We start from the raw sequence: 19823 nt of genomic DNA on the forward strand, positions 1-19823 counted from the left end.
AGGGCACGGTTCGGTTCATTTTTGGTACAGTAAGAAAACAAAAAAATATACATTTTTTGGTTATTTATTTACTTAATTTATGAACAATGGCTTTATCCTTTTAACATTGGGAGCATTATAATAATTCTGCCCACGTTAATCAACATTTAACTGCCTCAAATTGTTGCTCAGATTAAATAAAATGACAAAACTTTTCTTCTACATATAAAAAGTGCAACATTAAAAACGTTCAAGTCAACTCATCATGCTTAATTTATCACAGCATTTGGGAAGCCTGTAGTTGATTTTTATTATGTAAATGTTATAATTTTATCAACATGTGATAGCAGGGACCCTGCCATTCAAAGCTTTTCTGTCCGTAAAACACGCCCACACACACACACACACACACACACACACACACACACACACACTCAAATGCACACACACACACACGCACACACCGCAAAATTAGCTAACGTTACGCTACATTCTAATTAGCGAGCGACCTGAGCTGCAGTTTAAGTTTCTAGAAGGTCAGCGGGCTCACAGTGATGTTAGTAATAGTTGACTGGGAGGTGTTTATTATCATTTGGGAAGAGTACGCTGCCTTATGCTCACCTGCTAAACACCTATCTGCTCAACGCTGAAGCATTTACTACATGCGCTCTGAATACGCACTGCTGATTGGCTGTTACCTCTATATATGTAACCAATCAGATGGTTGTATGAGTGGGACAAGAGGCAGAAGAAGCAAAGCAGCTTGTTAAGACTTTGGCTTAGAAACTCGTTCGGTACACCCCGGACCGAAACGGTTCAACACAAATACACGTATCGTTACACCCCTAATGTTCACTATTTTATTTAAAGGACAAACTTGCAATAAGAAACATATGTTTAATGTAGCGTAAGATTTTTTCGTTGAAATAAAGCCAATAATGCAATTTTTTATGGTCCCCTTTATTTAGAAAAGTACCTAAAAGTATTGAAATAATTTTGGTACCGGTACCAGTACCAAAAGATTGGTATCGGGACAAAACTACTCCAGGGATACACAAAATCTGAGGGAGTCCCAAAAAGGAGTCAGAAGAGCCGCGGGTTGCAGATCCCTGATCTAGACCACACGGGAATGCTTCAAATGTAGATTAAAATCATCATAGTTCCACTTTAAACACAATTGTAATTAATTTAAAATGTTTGGAAAAAAAGAGTAGAGGAAATATTGCAGTAATTTCCAACATTTTGAAAAAAGTTCTATAATTGATTAAAAAAAGACAGATTAAAAAATGAACAGGCAAAGAGTTGGCACTTGGGAGGCCATCAATTGAACTGGCACTCGCTCAATTTCTAGCACTTTCTCTCTCTCTCTCTCTCTCTCTCTCTCTCTCCACCCTTCCACCTGATCTCACCCCTCCCTCAGCCTCACACTGGGGATGCCTCGTTGGAACTTCATCAGAGTGATGAAGCTGCTGCTGTGCTCGTCTAAAAAACCCAGACTGGTCCAGACTAACAAGTGCTCAGTCCTCCTCCACGAAGACACGACCACAGCTGGATGAAGGATACACAATTACTACCAAGTACTAACTACCGGATTTGTATTTAAACCTCAGACTTCTGAAATGCATGGAAGAAACCAAAAGGGCAGTAATGCCAAAATCAGAAGTCTACCTTATTGACTCCCGTGAGACCAGGAGCATCCAGATAAAGCATGGATCTGCGAGGCAAACGAGGGCCGCCGGTGGTCGGCCTGCAGGACCTGAAGGGCTTCGGGTTGGGAACCCCGGCCACTGCCAGTAGCATCATTTCAGCCGTGCAGCAGCAAGACTACTCAGCCAGCGTGTGGCTGCGAAAGAGAGACAAACTAGAACATGTAAGTGACGGACATAGAAGAACATTGCTTATTTTGTACATGCTTCTCACTATTTCTCCACTATTTTGGAAAATTGATGCATTGACGTCTTATTCAGAGTGATTTGCTGAGAACGTTTGGATAAGATTTCAAACATTTCCACACATTCATGTTTTCCTGCATGTTGGTGGTCTTTCAGGTCTGATAAGGTAAACAATGCCAGCAATAGACTGCCTGCCTGCAGGTGGGGTAGAACAAGACAATAATGGAGTTTGTGTTTAATATTTAATGCTGAAGGTGTTTGATCCAGGGAGTTATGGTGATGAATTTGCCATCTTTTCTACAAGCCAGTCTCCAAAGCATGGATGTATTACTTGAAGATATTAAAGCGCTGCTGAGGGCGTTGTGTTTATAGGTCCCCCATCTCTACACATGCAATTATCTTACAAAGCTTGGCACTGGCATGATGCGTTGCAGACATCTCCGTTGGTTTTATCATACTAACAGCCAGATGGAACAAACTGTACAAGTGGTCATGTTGGAAGGGACTAGCAAAGTGTAAGGAAAAACTATTTCCAGAAGAAAACCAAAGCTCAACAGGAAGTCCGCCTGTTGATGTGATTTATTGCAATTCCCTGCACAATAGCAGCGTAATAACTGCGGCTCAAGTGTGCTCAAATTGCACGGGTAATTATATTTGTATGGATTCTCCATTACTTGACTGTTTATTTCCATCGTCTGAGGGCCCTCCCAGACACTAATAACTAATTATGTTCTAAAATGAAAGATGATGGGTATTTACTTGGGTGAAACAATCACGAGTAATGAACAGCAATGTGTACCAAAACATAAAAAACAAATGAAGTAGCATCTTTTTTAAGCTTTTTATCTAAAACTTCCAACAAAATTAAATTAGAAGATCAGATTGTCCGAACGTTCAGTGAATCCCTGCTTTTAGAATAGAAGCCAAACATTTTCACTCAAAGGGCCAAAGTGAGAATGTGACTCCATTAGTTCCTGTCATTGTGCACTCTTGTTTGTTTTTGTCACCATGACTACCAATTAGTTTTCACCTGTCATGTCACGCACCTGGTTCATTTGGACTCATGCACCTGTTAATCACTGCACCTACAGGTGCTGGTCATATTATTAGAATATCATGAAAAAGTTGATTTATTTCATTAATTCCATTTAGAAAGTCAAACTTGTAGAATGTATACATTCATTCCAAACAGACTGATACATTTCAAGTGTTTTTTTGCCAAAAAGGAGATGATTATAGCTGACAACCAATGAAAACCCTAAATTCAACATCTCAGAAAATTAGAATATGGTTAAAAGGTCAGATATTGAAGACACCTGGAAAAGCCTTTAAATGGTCTCTTGTTTTGATTCTGTATGACACACAATCATGGGGAAGACTGCTGACTTGACAACTGTCCAAAAGATGACCATTGATACTTTAAAGAAGGAGGGCAAGACACAAAAGGTCATTGCCAAAGAGGTTGGATGTTCCCAGAGCTCTGTGTCCAAGCACATTAATAGAGAGGCGAAGGGAAGACAAAGATGTGGTAGAAAAAAGTGTACAAGCAAGAGGGATAACCGCGCCCTGGAGAGGATTGTCAAACAAAACCGATTCAAAAATGTGGGGGAGATCCACAAAGAGTGGACTGCAGCTGGAGTCAGTGCTTCAAGAACCACCACGCACCGACGTATGCAAGATATGGGCTTCAGCTGTCGCATTCATTGTGTAAAGCCACTATTAAATAAGAGACAACGTCAAAGGCGTCTCGCCTGGGCTCAAGACAAAAAGGACTGGGCTGCTGCTGAGTGGTCCAAAGTTATGTTTTCAGATGAAAGTAAATTTTGTATCTCCTTTGGAAATCAAGGTCCCAGAGTCTGGAAGAAGACAGGAGAGGCACAGAATCCACATTGCCTGAAGTCCAGTGTCAAATTTCCACAATCGGTAATGGTCTGGGGTGCCATGTTATCTGCTGGTGTTGGTCCACTGTGTTTCCTGAGGTCTAGGGTCAATGCAGCAGTCTACCAGGAAGTTTTAGAACACTTTATGCTGCCTGCCGCGGACCAATTTTATGGAGGTGAAGATTTCATTTTCCAACATGACTTGGCACCTGCACACAGTGCCAAATCTACCAGTACCTGGTTTAAGGACCATGGTATCCCTGTTCTTGATTGGCCTGCAAACTCACCTGACCTTAACCCCATAGAAAACCTATGGGGTATTGTGAAGCGGAAGATGGGAGCTGCCAGACCCAACAATGCTGAAGAGCTGAAGGCCACTATTAAAGCAACCTGGGCTCTCATAACACCTGAGGAGTGCAACAGACTGGTGGACTCCATGCCACGCCGTATTGCTGCAGCAATTCAGGCAAAAGGAGCTCCAACTAAGTATTGATTGCCGTACATGTTGAAACTTTCCAAGTTCATACTTTTCAGTTGGCCCACATTTCTAAAAAATATTTTTTGGTACTAGTCGTAACTAATATTCAAATTTTCTGAGATACTGAATTTGGGATTTTCAGTAATTGTCAGTACTAATCATGAACATTTAAAGAAATAAACATTTCAAATATATCACTATGTGTGTAATGAATTTATATAATATGTAAGTTTCAAGTTCTGAATATAATTACTGAAATAAATCAACTTTTTCATGATATTCTAATAATATGAACAGCACCAGTATTTAAGCCTGTAGTTGCCAGGCAATCAGCCTGGCGACATCACCTTCTACTCACCTTCGACACACCCTTGTTATCCATGCCGATGATCCATGTTCCTTTCTGGTTCCAAGTAAGTTTTTCGTTTTTCATGCCATAGTGCAAGTTTTGTTTTATGTCCATAGTTTTGCTTAGTGCAAGTTTTTGTTTTCATAGCCAAGTTTTTAACCTCCACTGAGAGCGCCTTTTGTTTGTTCCTGTTTATAGTAAAATCAAAACATGTCATTACCTTCACGTCGTGTCCGGTCCAATCACTTTGCACCACGGGAAAACAAACCACACCACAGTCCTAGTCTTTACAGCCCGGAGGTGAGGCTCTATGGCGAGTGCCTGATTGCCCAAAGAGGCAACTTGGGTCCCCCCTCCAATGCGCTCACCACTAAAAGGAGTGGGGTTAGAGGTTGGGTTCAGTGAGAGCTAGGCGGCAGCTGAATACGGGAGCCCTTGGTGGTTCGATCATCGGCTACAGAAGCTGGGTCTTGGGTTGTGGAACGTCACCTTGCTCGGGGGAAGGAGCCCGAGCTGGTGGACGAGGTGGAGTTTCGGTTGGATCTAATCGGACCTGAGTGGCGTGTCGACACTCTGTTTTCACGTCCGCTTTCCCACAGTATAAAGAGAGTGTCTGCCCAATGACGTTATAACTGTAGAATGATCGAGGGCGAGTTGTTGGTTTCTTATGTGGGTTTATTGTTAGGCAGTTTCATTAAAGTCCTCCCAGCCCGGTAATAACACATAACAACAGCAGTCACATTTTCGTCTACCGTAAAGCAGTTGGTCTGCCGTAAGCTCCAATGTTGTGAACTTGTGACACTCTTAAACAGGACAATACTGCCATCTACTGTACTTAGAATAGAATAGAACGTAGAATAGAATGTACTTTATTTAATTCAGCACCACAGTTTGCTCACAATAAAAAATGATAATAATACATAATATAATATATATAATATCCTGTATATATAATATATGAATAATATAAATATATTCTACATATATTCTACATTTAAGTGCAGTCAAGGAACATATGCATTATAGAGATGGCTTTCGGCTTTTGATAGTCTGAGCCTTCCAGTGAACGTGCTCATTCTCTCCACAAGGTCCGAGTGTAGTGGGTGGGAGGTATTGTCCATAATGGCTAGGAGTTTTGCTAGACTTCTTCTCTGCCAGAAAGTCTAGCTATGGTTAGAAAAATAGTGGTGGACTTTTGTTCTGTGTGGCGCAGAGATGTAACAATATGATAGTTTGGTTTAACGGTTAATGTCACCAAAATTATCACACTTATCATTATCACTGTATTTTTAAAAGTCCTCAAAAAGTACTCAAACACTTATGATGAAGTTTAATTTTATTTTTTAAATATATAACAAATAACCACACAATTTATTTCACTGGCAAAATAAATCTGTTTAATTATTATTATTGTTCTGGCTACTTAAGAGCCTTATTGTTTTTATTTGATTGTTGAATTTTTTCATCTTCTTTCTATTTCCATTCTAATTTGTTAAAAGTTTTAGTGGTTTTTTTTAATGATAAAGAAAAAAAAGTGTGTTGGGTGCCTTACAGCTGGTTTATGTGCCATCACGCAAATTCACTTTCTGTTGTCATAATGCAACGAGTATCGATCAATCTCTGGAGGTTTAAAGTACACGATTGAATATCTCAGTTGCTTGGACAGTAATGTTTTTATATTGGATTAGATTGGGGAATGATGTTTTTATAATGGAGAAAGACGTTAATGTTTTATTGTTTTCACGTTAGCATTTAAGAGAGCTCGCACTACCTTACATTTCCAATAAATAATCTGTGTCACTGCTCTGTGAATTAATCAAAGTGTTATCAATCATGGTTTTACAATGTATTTATTTAAAATGTGGCAAATTGTCATTATACCGTTTATTGTTACATTGACAGTGCGGCGGCTGTTTCCTTTTTCCAAGGACGAGTCGACCGTTTTTGGCTTTGGGGCTGCGTCACGTGTATTTTGTTGTTTCTTCTCCATGATGAGGGTGAGTCCATAATGCGCTAAATGGCTGACTAAATAATCAAATGAGTGCATTTGATTTATTGTGAACAATGTCATTGGTCCACCGTGACCCATTTGGAAAAGTAATTGGTTGGATGTGACGAGGCTAAATTTATTGGCGGCATGTGAAGATTGCGAAACCAGAAAAATCCATAAATTAGCCGCAGCATTTGGAAAAGTAGCGGTTTATAGTCCCGAAATTACTGTACTCTCAATTGCTCCGATGATGCACGCAGCTTTGGGTTGTTGTTTTTTTCGAATCATGTTTGGAGTTGAGTCAGGAAGGTTCATATGATGTTTATTAATGATGTTAAAACGATTATTGTCTACCAAAAAATACATATTGAATAATTTTAAACAAATTAAATTCAAGTTTGAATTGAAAAGTATAGCAAATACAACAAAAGTGTGAGAATGTTTTCTAATGGAGGAGATGGGGGGCTCCAAATAAAATCTGCTCAGCGCCCCAATTTAGCCTGGGGAGGTCCTGGGTAATGTAAAATGATCCGCATCAGCCCCAAAATAAAATAACTCACCCATTTCCCAAACGTTTCATGAAAATCCGCCCAAAACTTTGAGTCATGTAGCTTAGTAACTGACTGACTGACTTAAAGACAGACAAACGATTACATAACCGCTTCACAATATTAACCAATATTAATAACAATAATAACATCATAACATTAATACAACATATTGAATATTTTTTTTTTAAAATGTACATGTTTAAGTATTTTTTGGAATCAATAAAAAAAAGTAAATATAAACATTTAATATTAATTTAATATTAATAATATTGATAATAATACATTTACCACCTGCACAAAATTGAAGATTTGTAGATGGATGCTAACTTCCATGCCAAGGCAATCACTCTAGAATGAGTAAGTTAGTTAGTTAGTTAGTTAGTTAGTTAGTTAGTTAGTTAGTTAATTAGTTAGTTAGTTAGTTAGTTAGTTAGTTAGTTAGTTAGTTAGTTAGCAGCCTAACTGAAAAAGTTATTGGTGAATTTTGAATTTTAAATTGTATTTTGATGGAATTAGGAACAAGATTAGATTTTGGGGCTGATCCAGTTCATCATTTGGATTCAGGTTATTTTAAATGGATTCCAAGTGTTTTTCTAGTAATTAGGAGCGTCTTCTCATTAAATCATACATTTGTCTCTTTTTCTCAACTTTTGCTCTTTTATTTAATATTGTAGTTGTATTGTATTTTTAGAATGGATCCAATAAATGGCTTCCCATTGAAGTCACGCTTGTAGCCAATCAGCGTGCATGTCTGGAGATTGCTTCTGGATGGAATAGTGTTACATTATGTTCTGTAAGCTACAATAAACACTTAATAGCTTGCAGTATCACACTTTTAAAAACACTCCTAAATCACGTAGGGTAAAATAGGCTGCTAATGTTGTGCAAATTAGTTCTTTTTGTATATCTAAAATGAGGAGTTATGACATCTAGCCCAGCAGAGGGAGCCATAGCCAAACCTTAATAGCTAGGAAGGAGCATTTACTGTATCCATCCATCCATCTTCTACCGCTTATTCCCTTTCGGGGTTACCTACCAATTACATTTGTGGCAGTTTAATAAGCACACACATGGTCATAATGAAACATATGAGTGGCTAATTAAACTGAGGATGATTGTATGTAAGGCAGATTGTAGTAGAGCTTTAAATCTCAATAATTGTCTTGGGTTGTATCTGCGTTTGCACCTTTTCACCATCAACCACAACCAAGCACACAAGTAATTAAAGAAAAAAAAAAAAGTTTCAGGAAAATCATGTTTTTCTGTCCAAAGTGCTGTCTTTTTTCTGGATAGTGCAGATCAAGTTCCAATCCACCTCAACATTTACCAGCCGAGGTCCATTCATATTACACTTTTTGAGTATTTAAAAAAATAAACTCCCACATTTGAGTATATTGTTACAATTATGCATTCCAATACATGGTTAAAATTATAAATGTTAATACAATATTAAAATCATATATTCCAGTTTAGTATTACAATTACGCATTTCAGTCTTATAAAACAAAACTTTCAGTATAATAAATAACACATTTGAATCTAATATTAAACTGTATTATGTTAAATTCTACATTTGAGAATGATATTAAAAATTTAAATTTGAATACAAAACTAAAATTACACTTTTGAGTATAATAATGAAATTATTGAGTAAATTAAAATGACACATTTGACTATAATATAAAAAATAGAAATTTAAATAAAGTATTAAAATATACACTTGACTATATTATTAAAACTACCGTATTTCCTTGAATTGCCGCAGGGCATATAGTATGCGCCTGCCTTGAATTACTGTCGGGTCAAACTAGCTTCGCAAAATAATTAGCGCATGCTTAGTATTACTGCCTGGTAAAACTCGTGACGTCACTAGTGACACTTCCCCTGTTATCATTTTCAAAATGGAGAAGGCTGATTACAATACCGGTAATTTGAAATCGCATAAAGGGAAAAAGATTAAGAGCAATTCAGTAGGATTTAAGATCCAAGCTTAACATCACACTTAAATTTTTACTGCATGCCTTTGGTAAGTGCCGGAGTGAGAAGAGGTTTTAAAATAATTAGCGCATGCTAACTTATCCGCATGCCTTTGGTAAGCGCCGGAGTGAGAAGAGGTTTTAAATTAATTAGCACCCTGGCAGCAATTCAAGGAAATACGGTATATTATTAAAATAACATATTAAAAACTATACTATTAATACAATTTTATTATATTATTAAAAACTGTATTATTAATAACATATTATTACAACTATATTATTAGAATAACATATTTAAATCATACATTTTAGTATAAGAATAAAATTAGACATTTGAATAAAGCAATAACGTACATTTCAACACAATGTTGAAATTGTATATAGAATATTAAAAATAGACATTAAACTATAATTTCAGAAATAAACATTTGAGTATAATATAAGAGTTAGACATTTGAGGAAATATTCAAATTACATATTTAAATAGAACATTAAAATGTACCATTGAGTGTAATAATACAAATAAACATTTGAATAAATCAATAAAATTAGACATTATATCAAAAGTATACATTCGACTGTAAAATTACAATTAGACATTTGAGTATAGTAATACAATTAGACATTTAAATAAAACACTGGAATTAAACATTTCAAAATAATATTAAAATAAGAAATACATACATTTGAATTGAATATTGCATTTAGACATTTGAGTATATTATTAGAATTACACATTTAAGTTTAATACAACAATTAGACATTTGAATATAGTATAAACACAAAATATAAAAAATAGCATGCATTTCAGTATAACATTAAATATTTCCGTCTTAACCCTGATAAAGACCCATCTTCCCGTCACTGTAAGTGGCCATTTCCTTATCGAATAAATGAACCTTTTCATCCATCTCCTGCATCTCAACTCTTAAACATGTGTTGTATCGATTTCCTGACATGGAAAGTTCACGGCGCTGTCTCGCTATCCCTAAGAAGTATCCTTGTGGCTATTGGCAGTGCTTCTGTAAATCTAGTAATATGCTATATTTATATCAAGGTGTCCTTCCTCTATAGAAGCTGCTCAAGAAAATGACTCAGAGGTATCTCGTCTGCAGACTCTTGGCACAAAGCATGCATTGCACTCGGATCGCTTTCAGCTCCTTGGAAGGACGAGCATCATTTTATTTCATTACTGAGTGGCTGCTGCAGGATGCCTAAGCCTTTTGCAGTCTGTCGTGTCTTCTTGTAAAGTGACGTCACAGAACAAGTGCATGGAATTAACTGCTCAAATATTGAGACAGTCCCCCTATTTGTTGTGGTAGACATGCTAGCTTAGAGATGCGCGGATAGGCAATTATATCATCCGCAACCGCATTACTAAAGTCGTCATCCACCCGCCATCCACCCGAACCAATATTTTATCAGGACCGCAACCGCCCGCCACCCGCCCGTTGTTATATATCCGGAGTCGGTGACCTTTACCACTTAAAGAGCTAGTTTGACCCGTGTCACAAAGTAAAGAAGGCAATGGGAGCCTCTAACGTTCTCGCGAACATCCGATGATGCTCATCCAGATAACGAGAAAAAGGGTGTGCTGTGAAGTCATTGCCTTTGACACCTTCTACATCATGTGCAAACCGTATGCCAGTCCAGCAACATGCTGTATGCAGCTTCCTCAAACACACGTACAAGATTGAAAGGCATACTGGGTGATACAGAGTACACTGATGGTTGTGATATAAACAATTTTAACACTCTTACTAATATGCGCCACGCTGTGAAGCCACACTAAACAAGAATGACAAACACATTTCGGGACAACATCCTCCCAGTAACACAACATAAACGCAACACAACAAATACTCAGAATCCTTTGCATCCATGACACTTCTTGACTATATTTTACACCCCTGCGCCCCCAACCCCGCCCACCTTACCGACGCACGGGGGGTTTGGGGGTGGCGGGATTTGCTGCTAGCGGGGTGTATAATATAGTCAGGAAGTGTCATGGATGCAAAGGATTCTGGTTATTTGTTGTGTTGCGTTTATGTTGTGTTACTGTGAGGATGTTCTCCTGAAATGTGTTTGTCATTCTTGTTTGGTGTGGCTTCACAGCGTGGCGCATATTAGTAAGAGTGTTAAAATTGTTTATATCACAACCATTAGTGTACTCTGTATCACCCAGTATGCCTATTGCTGGATTGGCAAGTGTATTGTGCATGTTGTAGAAGGTGTCAGAGCACGCCCTAATAATTATTAACTGGGTGACTGTCGGCAGACATTTTTGAGAATGTTTACGTCTCCTATTGTCTTCTTCACTTTGTGACACGGGTCCAAAATGGCTCTTTGAACGGTAAAGGTTACCGATCCCTGAACCATGTATATGAAATATTTCCAAATGGTTCAACCGCCACCTTCCCGAATCAATTTAAAATCTATTTTTTCGTTATGTCACCCGCCCGACCCGCGGTCTCCGCGGATGAGACCGCAAACCGCTCATCTCTAACACGTACATATCCATATCGATGACGTTTTTAAAACTACCGTATTTCCTTGAATTGCCGCCAGGGCACTAATTATTTTAAAACCTCGTCTCACTCCTGCGCTTACCAAAGGCATGCGGTAAAAGTAATCATGCGCTAATTATTTTAAAAACTCTTCTCACTCCGGCACTTACCAAAGGTATGCAGTAAACATTTGAGTGTGATGTAAGCTTGGACCTTAAATCCTACTGAATAGCTCTTAATTTTCTTCCCTTTATGCGCTTTCAAATTACCGGTATTGAAATCAGCCTCCTCCATTTTGAAAATGATGACAGGGGAAGTGTCACTCGTGACGTAGCGAGTTTGACCAGGCGGTAATACTAAGCATGCGCTAATTATTTTCGGAAGCGGGTTTGACCCGGCAGTAATTCAAGGCAGGCGCATACTATATGCCCTGCGGCGATTCAAGGAAATACGGTATGTAAAATTAATAATATCCATCCATCCACCTATTTTCTACAGCTTATTCCCTTCGGGGTCGCGGGGGGCGCTGTAGCCTATCTCAGCTGCAATCGGGCAGAAGGTGGGGTACATCCTGGACAAGTCGCCACCTCATCGCAGGGCCAACACAGATAGACAATATTATTGAAAAATAAATATATCATAAAAATAAAATAAAAATTAAATTAAACATTTTTTAATTAAATTTAGATAAAATAAAAAACAAAAATGTCTCTGTCACATAAAATGACTTTACAAGCTGCCAAATACATACCCCAATGCAACAGGTTGTGCCAGAGCATACATCTGCCCTGTTGTTTCAGCCAACACCAATATTTTCTATTTTTCAAAAGGGAAATACTTTAACTACAAAAACATCGACATAGAAGTAATAGAAATCTGTTACATTCTAAAGAACTGTCTACAAATAACCAAGATCTATCTGCACAGTTTGTTCCTCAGTGGAGTCAGTGGCATCGCATACATTTGATCAAAACAGTAAGGAACAGTATCGTGATTTTTTTGTTTTCGCCGTAAAAAGGAAGATCATTTGGAAAAATGTAATCTAGTATGTTAAAAATGTTAGTGTGTGTTTTTGGCATTTGGCATTTTGGGCGCCCCCTATGTTTGTTTACCACAAAATCCATCCATCCATCGATCCATTGATCCATTTCCTACCGCTTATTCCCTTTGGGGCCGTGGAAGGTGCTGGATTGGGGCGGGAGGCAGGGTACACTCTGGAAAAGTCGCCACCTCATCGCAGTATGTATATATATATATATATATATATATATATATATATATATATATATATATATATATATATATATATATATATATATATATATATGTATATATATATATATATATATATATATACAGTATATGTATATATATACATATATACATACATATGTATACATATATACATATACTGTATACATATACAGTACACATATAGATATACAAATTTATATACATATACATACATATACACACATATATATATATCCATCCATCCATCCATTTTCTACCGCTTATTCCCTTTTGGGGTCGCGGGGGGTGCTGGCGCCTAGCTCAGCTACAATCAGGCGGAAGGCGGGGTACACCCTGCTGGACAAGTCGCCACCTCATCGCAGGGCATATATATATATATATATATATATATATATATATATATATATATATATATATATATATATATGTACAGACCAATGTGGCCCCCAAGTCAAAACCTTTTCGGACCCCTGGTATAGAAGAAAAAATTGCAATTTCAATTTTAAAAAAATAAGAAATTGAAACCTAAAAAAAAAGAAATCTTTGAAAAAAATCATTCCATTCGGAGTAACACAAACAAAGGTATGGACAAAAATAGAGCAAAAAAATTAAAGTCCCGGATATACTGTCCTGCAAAAACATGTTGCTTGATGGCGGCCATGTTTTTCAAACTCAAATTTGAATGTCAAGCCCCTAAAGTTGTTATGGTGGTGCCCTATGTACAAACCCCGTTTCCATATGAGTTGGGAAATTGTGTTGGATGTAAATATAAACGGAATACAATGATTTGCAAATCCTTTTCAACCCATGTTCAATTGAATGCACTACAAAGACAAGATATTTGATGTTCAAACTAATAAACTTTTTTTTTTTTTTGCAAATAATAATTAACTTTGAATTTCATGGCTGCAACACGTGCTAAAATAGTTGGGAAAGGGCATGTTCACTACTGTGTTACATCACCTTTTCTTTAAACAACACTCAATAAACGTTTGGGAAATGAGAAAACTATTTGTTGAAGCTTTGAAAGTGGAATTCTTTACAATTCTTGCTTGATGTACAGCTTAAGTTATTCAACAGTGAGGTGTCTTAATGTCGTATTTTACGCTTCATAATGCTTCACACATTTTCGATGGGAGACAGGTCTGGACTGCAGGCGGGCCAGTAAAGTACCCGCACTCTTTTACTACAAAGCCATGCTGTTGTAACACGGGGCTTGGCATTGTTTTGCTGTGAAATAAGCAGGGGCGTCCATGATAACGTTGCTCGGATGACAACATATGTTGCTCCAAAACCTGTATGGACCATTCAGCATTAATGGTTCCTTCACAGATGTGTAAGTTACCCATGCCTTTGGCACTAATACACACCCATACCATCACAGATGCTGGCTTTTGAACTTTGCGCCTATAACAATCCGAATGGTTATTTTTCTCTTTGTTCCGGAGGATACCACGTCCACAGTTTCCAAATATAATTTGAAACGTGGACTCGTCAGACCACAGAACACTTTTCCGCTTTGCATCAGTCCATCTAAGATGAGCTCGGGCCCAGCAAAGCCGACTGCGTTTCTGAGTGTTGTTGAAAAATGGCTTTCGCTTTCAATAGCAGAGTTTTAACTTGCATTTACAGATGTAGCGACCAACTGTAGTTACTGACAGTGGTTTTATGAAGTGTTCCTTAGCCCATGTGGTGATATCCTTTACACACTGATGTCGGTTTTTGATGCAGTACAGCCTGAGGGATCAAAGGTCCGTAATATCATCGCTTAGGTGCAGTGATTCCTCCAGATTCACTGAACCTTTTCATCATTTTATGGACCGTAGATGGTAAAATCCCTAAATTCCTTGCAATAGCTCGTTGAGAAATGTTGTTCTAAAACTGTTTGACAATTTGCTTACAAATTGGTGACCCTCACCCCATCCTTGTTTGTGAATTACTTACCATTTCATGGAAGCCGCTTTTATACCCAATCATGGCACCCACCTGTTCCCAATTAGTCTGCATACCCGTGGGATGTTCCAAATAAGTTTTTGATGAGCATTCCTCAACTTTATCAGTATCTATTGCCACCTTTCCCAACTTCTTTGTCGCGTGTTGCTGGCATCAAATTCTAAAGTTAATTATTGATTATTTGCACAAAAAAATAAAAATGTTTATCAGTTTGAACATCAAATATGTTGTCTTTTTAGCATATTCAGTTGAATATGGGTTGAAAATGATTTGCAAATCATTGTATTCCGTTTATATTTACATCTATCACAATTTCCCAACTCATATGGAAACGGGGTTTGTAAGAAATTTCAAGTCACTCCGACTCACAGTGTCGATAACAGCGCCGCCATGTGGGGCGTTTATACTTTAGTATGAACCACAACTGATGAACGCGTACCTCTCAAATGTGTAAAAACACTCAAAGACTCAGGAGGTTAAAAATGTAACTCTATTTCTGTGGCACCCCGCCCACATGTCTCACCGCTACAGTAATAAAAGCTTGAATTGGATCAAGCAGTACAGTAAATCCATCCTTCGCCCTCACTGGGCTTCCTGCAAGCGAGGAGAGTTAACATCGCCCCACATCTTGTTCCCTCGCCAAGCAGCTACATCAAGCGCTTGTGTTTGCAGCACTTATTGGAGATTTATGGCAGCTTTTATATTGTTTGGAGAAGAGAGGGAAAACAAGCACCCCTGTGAGTCACTTTCTCCTCACACTGGAGATGAGAGATGGAAAATTCGCCTTATCTGAACGGGACAAGCAGTAGAAAATGGATGGAAGGATATTTCATCGCGGTGTGGGGGTTTTTCATTGTTTTGCAGAGAGAAAAAACATTATTTGTCCTCTAGGGGGCAGTGTGAGCAAACACCCGGTATGTTTGCACTTACGGGTGAGCGCTACGGTCGACAAGCTCCCGGGGAGAAAATTAAGGGACCACTAGTGGACCCCATTGTTTTTTTGCCTTTTTTATTTGTGTGTAATGAGTTTTATACTGGGCAGCACGGTGGAACAGGGGATAGGTTGATTGACAACACTAAATTGGCCCTAGTGTGTGAATGTGAGTGTGAATGTTGTCTGTCTATCTGTGTTGGCCCTGCGATGAGGTGGCGAGTTGTCCAGGGTGTACGCCGCCTTCTGTCCGAATGCAGCTGAGATAGGCTCCAGCACCCCCCGCGACGCAAAAAAGGGACAAGCGGTAGAAAATGGATAGATGGATGGATGGAGATTTATACTATCGATACTAAAGGTTGAGTGAAGTGTTCTTGTTTGTCCATAACAGGGGTGAAGTGACTAATATTTATATAGCGCTTTTCTCTAGTGACTCAAAGCGCTTTACATAGTGAAACCCAAGATCTATGTTACATTTAAACCACTGTGGGGGGCACTGGGACTAGGTGGGTAAAGTGTCTTGCTCAAGGACACTACGGCAGTGACTAGGATGGCGGAAGCGGGAATCGAACCTGTAACCCTCAAGTTGCTGAAACGGCCACTCTACCAACCGAGCTATATCGCCCAAACTTTTTCCGCCGAGGGCCACAGTCTGACAAATCAAAGGATGATTTGTCAGACTTCAAAACCAATATATAATTATTTTTTCAAACCACGGGAAAATACAATTTTGATTGACATTTTTTGTGAAGGCTTAAGAGCCCAGGCCAAACTGAAATGCTAACGGTTAGCACGCTGGCCAGATAGTGTCAGGTAATAGAAAAATACGAGCAAAATAAACTTTAAAAAAAGCTATCATGCAGACGGTAGTATGCCAACAATAGCATGCTTACTGTTAGCATTAGTGTAACACCAAAAAATATGACACTGATGTTAAAATTAGCTAAAAAAAACAAAAAAACGCTGCTAATATTAGCATGCTAAAATGCTAACTGTAATATGTGTCAAGAACCAAAATACTCTGAGGTGTGTACCTGAAACATTTGTTTAGAATACTAGTCTGCTGACGTTAACATTATCAAGTACCAAAATATCACTGAGGTGTGTACCTACAAAATTACCTAAATAGTGGGTGTGTAACGGTACGTGTATTTGTATTGAACCGTTTCGGTACGGGGGGTTTCGGTCCGGTTCGGAGGTGTACCAAACGAGTTTCCACACGGACATATTAGGTAGCGCACCGCAGGTTGTGTAAATAATGCAGAGCGAGGCACAACACACAGCAGGCTAGCAGCGACCGAGCTAGGACAACTTCCAAGAGCCAGAGCTGGAAGACCCTCCTGCCTCGTTAAGATCTCCTGTTTGGGAACACTTCGGCTGCGGGGTGTGATACAACAATGGAGGACGGAGGTTTGCTGACATTGTTCAGCAGCAGTAGGGTATGCTTCTGCCAACACATAAAAACATGCTAACTCCTTTGAAGCGTCACCACCGCATTCAAGCAGCCTCTCCTCGGCGAGTTAGGCAGGGCTGAAGCAATAAGAAATGTTTTTATAGCAGCAGATTTAAGACCATCTATTCATCCATTTTCTACCGCTTGTCCTGTTCAGGGTTGCAGGGGGTTGCTGTATTGCATTAAAAACTAGATTTTGACCCACTTCTATGGTGGAAAAACAATTTGCCCATATATCCTCTCACTGCCAAGTTATCCAGGCTAAAATCACTTTAAATGTAGAAAGGTTTTATTAAGAAATCATTCTGAGCCTTATCTTAATTAGTTTTTATTTTATATATGTTGACCACATTAACCCTGTGTGTATATATATGTATGTTATGCCATTGTTTACAAATTTGGTAAATAAATAACCAAAAAATGTATATTGTGTTGTTTTCTTACTGTACCGAAAATGAACCGACCCGTGACCTCTAAACCGAAGTACGTACCGAACCGAAATTTTTGTGTACCGTTACACCCCTACTAAATAGCAATCAAATGTTAGCAACAGGTATCATTCAACGAGTAACAGAATATTTTTAGTTGCGGTGTATACAGTACCTGCAAAATAAGCAAAAAAGCTAGCATGTTATTATTAGAATGCTTATCATTGTGCCGCTGGGCGTTAAAAAAAAAAAAGCTACATGTAGCTTTGGGTAGCCTTTGTTTGTCTAAGACATTTTAGAAGGCCCGGCCTTTGTGGGTTACATAATACACACTGATTAGATGCGCAAGTTTTGGCCTATTACAAATATTATATACGATAAACTAATTAATCAACATTCGTGTTTTGCGCAAATTTAACAGAATACTTTTTTTTTTTAAATCTTAAGTAGAATTCTTTCCTGCTTGAGATAACAGCTTCATTTTTAAAGCCCAAACAGAAAAAAAAATTAACATCGTAATTTAATTAATCAATGATTAATTTGACAAAAACAAAGGAGAGCTGAGATTTGTGTTATAATACTATGACTGGAAAATATTTATGTATTTAAATTAATTTTTTAGAAAACACATGTTCAGTCAAACAGTTTGGTTATTGTCTGATAATGTATCATTAAGTAGAAGCATAATGACGGAATTGAACACTTATAAAACATACTAAGAGTTGATAAATAATATCATTTGACCTTTTGGTCTTCCACGTCATTTGATGTAGTCCGCCACTTAATTTAACCTGATCTTGCACATCATTCGAAGCAGCCCGTCATGCCATTCAATGTGCTCTTACACGTCATTTGATGTAGTCTGTCACGTCAATTTTTGTGGCCCGTCACGTCATTACATGGGTTTTCCATGTCATTCGATGTGGTTTGCACATAATTCAATGTGGTTCATCACATAATTTAATGTGGCCCGCCACGTCATTAATATGGTCTTCCATATCATTTAATATAGCCCGTCATGCCATTCAGTGTGGTCTTGCACATCATTTAACGTGGTTCACCGCATCATTTATTGTGGCCCGCCACAGCATGACTTGGGTGGTACAGCAGCCGTGCCAGCAACTTGTGTATTCCTGGTTCAATTCCTAATTTTCCGCCATCCTAGTCACGTCTGTTGTGCCCTTGAGCAAGACACTTCACCCTTGCTCCTGATGGGTCAACGTTAATGCCTTGCATGGCAGCTCCCCCCATCAGTGTTTGAATGTGTGTGTGAAAGGGTGATTGTGGAAATAGTGTCAAAGCGCTTTGAGTACCTTGAAGGTAGAAAAGCGCTTTACAAGTATAATCCATTCATCATTTAACTTACCTAATAAAAACTTTTAACGTCATTTATAGTGGACTGTCATGCCCTTTAAGTGCAGCCATATTTTTGAAGTGGCCATAAATGAAAAGAAGTTTGACACCTCTGTCTTAAAGGAATCACACTGTCATTGTTTTAGCAAAAAAAAAAAAGGCATTCACTGCTGGTGTTTTGCGCTTGTGCCCTCTGCTGGGCTTTACGTGGTAGTACAGGGATCGACAAGACTTGCAAAAATCCAACAGCACTCTGCATCTGCACGTCCACATCTCCACGACATTTAGTGTGGTCTTCCACATCAATTTAATGTGTTTCGCCAAATCATTTAATTTGGCCCGCCACTTCTTCTAATGCGGTCTTCCATGCCATTCAATGTGATCTTCCACGTCATTGGATGTAGTCTGCCACCACATTTAATATGGTCTTCCACATAATTTCACATTGCCCGTCATGTCATTCAAAGTGGCCTTACACATCAATTGAGCTGGCCCATCATGTCATCCAATATGGTCTTCCACTTCATTTTAACACTTCCAAGATGGCGGCGCCCGGACGGGCTGCGTCCTCGAGGGACTCTTGCTAAAGATGGAACATTTGGCAGAAATACCGGACAATTCCACAGACTTTATGGCTGGCTCACATCGTGGTCACTCCGTGATCACGTACGACCGCCAGACACTTCTGGATGTGGACATATCGGGCCGTTTTGGACTGATAGACGCGTGCGTGCTAAACGTGCTAACTAGCATGGGAATATGTCGGCGGCTACATCCAGCGGCCTGTGAAGCAGGGGAGTCTAGTAGCAGCGGGGGCCGTCTACGGAGCAGACGCCAGCGGTGTGA

General features: G+C 38.7%; 1 protein-coding gene across 1 annotated transcript in view; it reads left to right on the plus strand.

The window, feature by feature from the left end:
• Window positions 1-1405: 1405 nt before the first annotated feature.
• The window catches only part of LOC133559452 (inactive phospholipase D5-like), a 136988-nt gene continuing 118570 nt past the window's right edge, over window positions 1406-19823 (plus strand). Inside the window, exon 1 of the mRNA XM_061911215.1 lies at window positions 1406-1849. Coding sequence (XP_061767199.1) covers window positions 1688-1849 — 162 coding nt within the window. The 5' untranslated portion in view covers window positions 1406-1687. The remainder of the gene's footprint in view (window positions 1850-19823) is intronic.

The sequence above is a fragment of the Nerophis ophidion genome, linkage group LG09, assembly GCF_033978795.1.
Source record: "Nerophis ophidion isolate RoL-2023_Sa linkage group LG09, RoL_Noph_v1.0, whole genome shotgun sequence".
Lineage (NCBI taxonomy): Eukaryota > Metazoa > Chordata > Actinopteri > Syngnathiformes > Syngnathidae > Nerophis > Nerophis ophidion.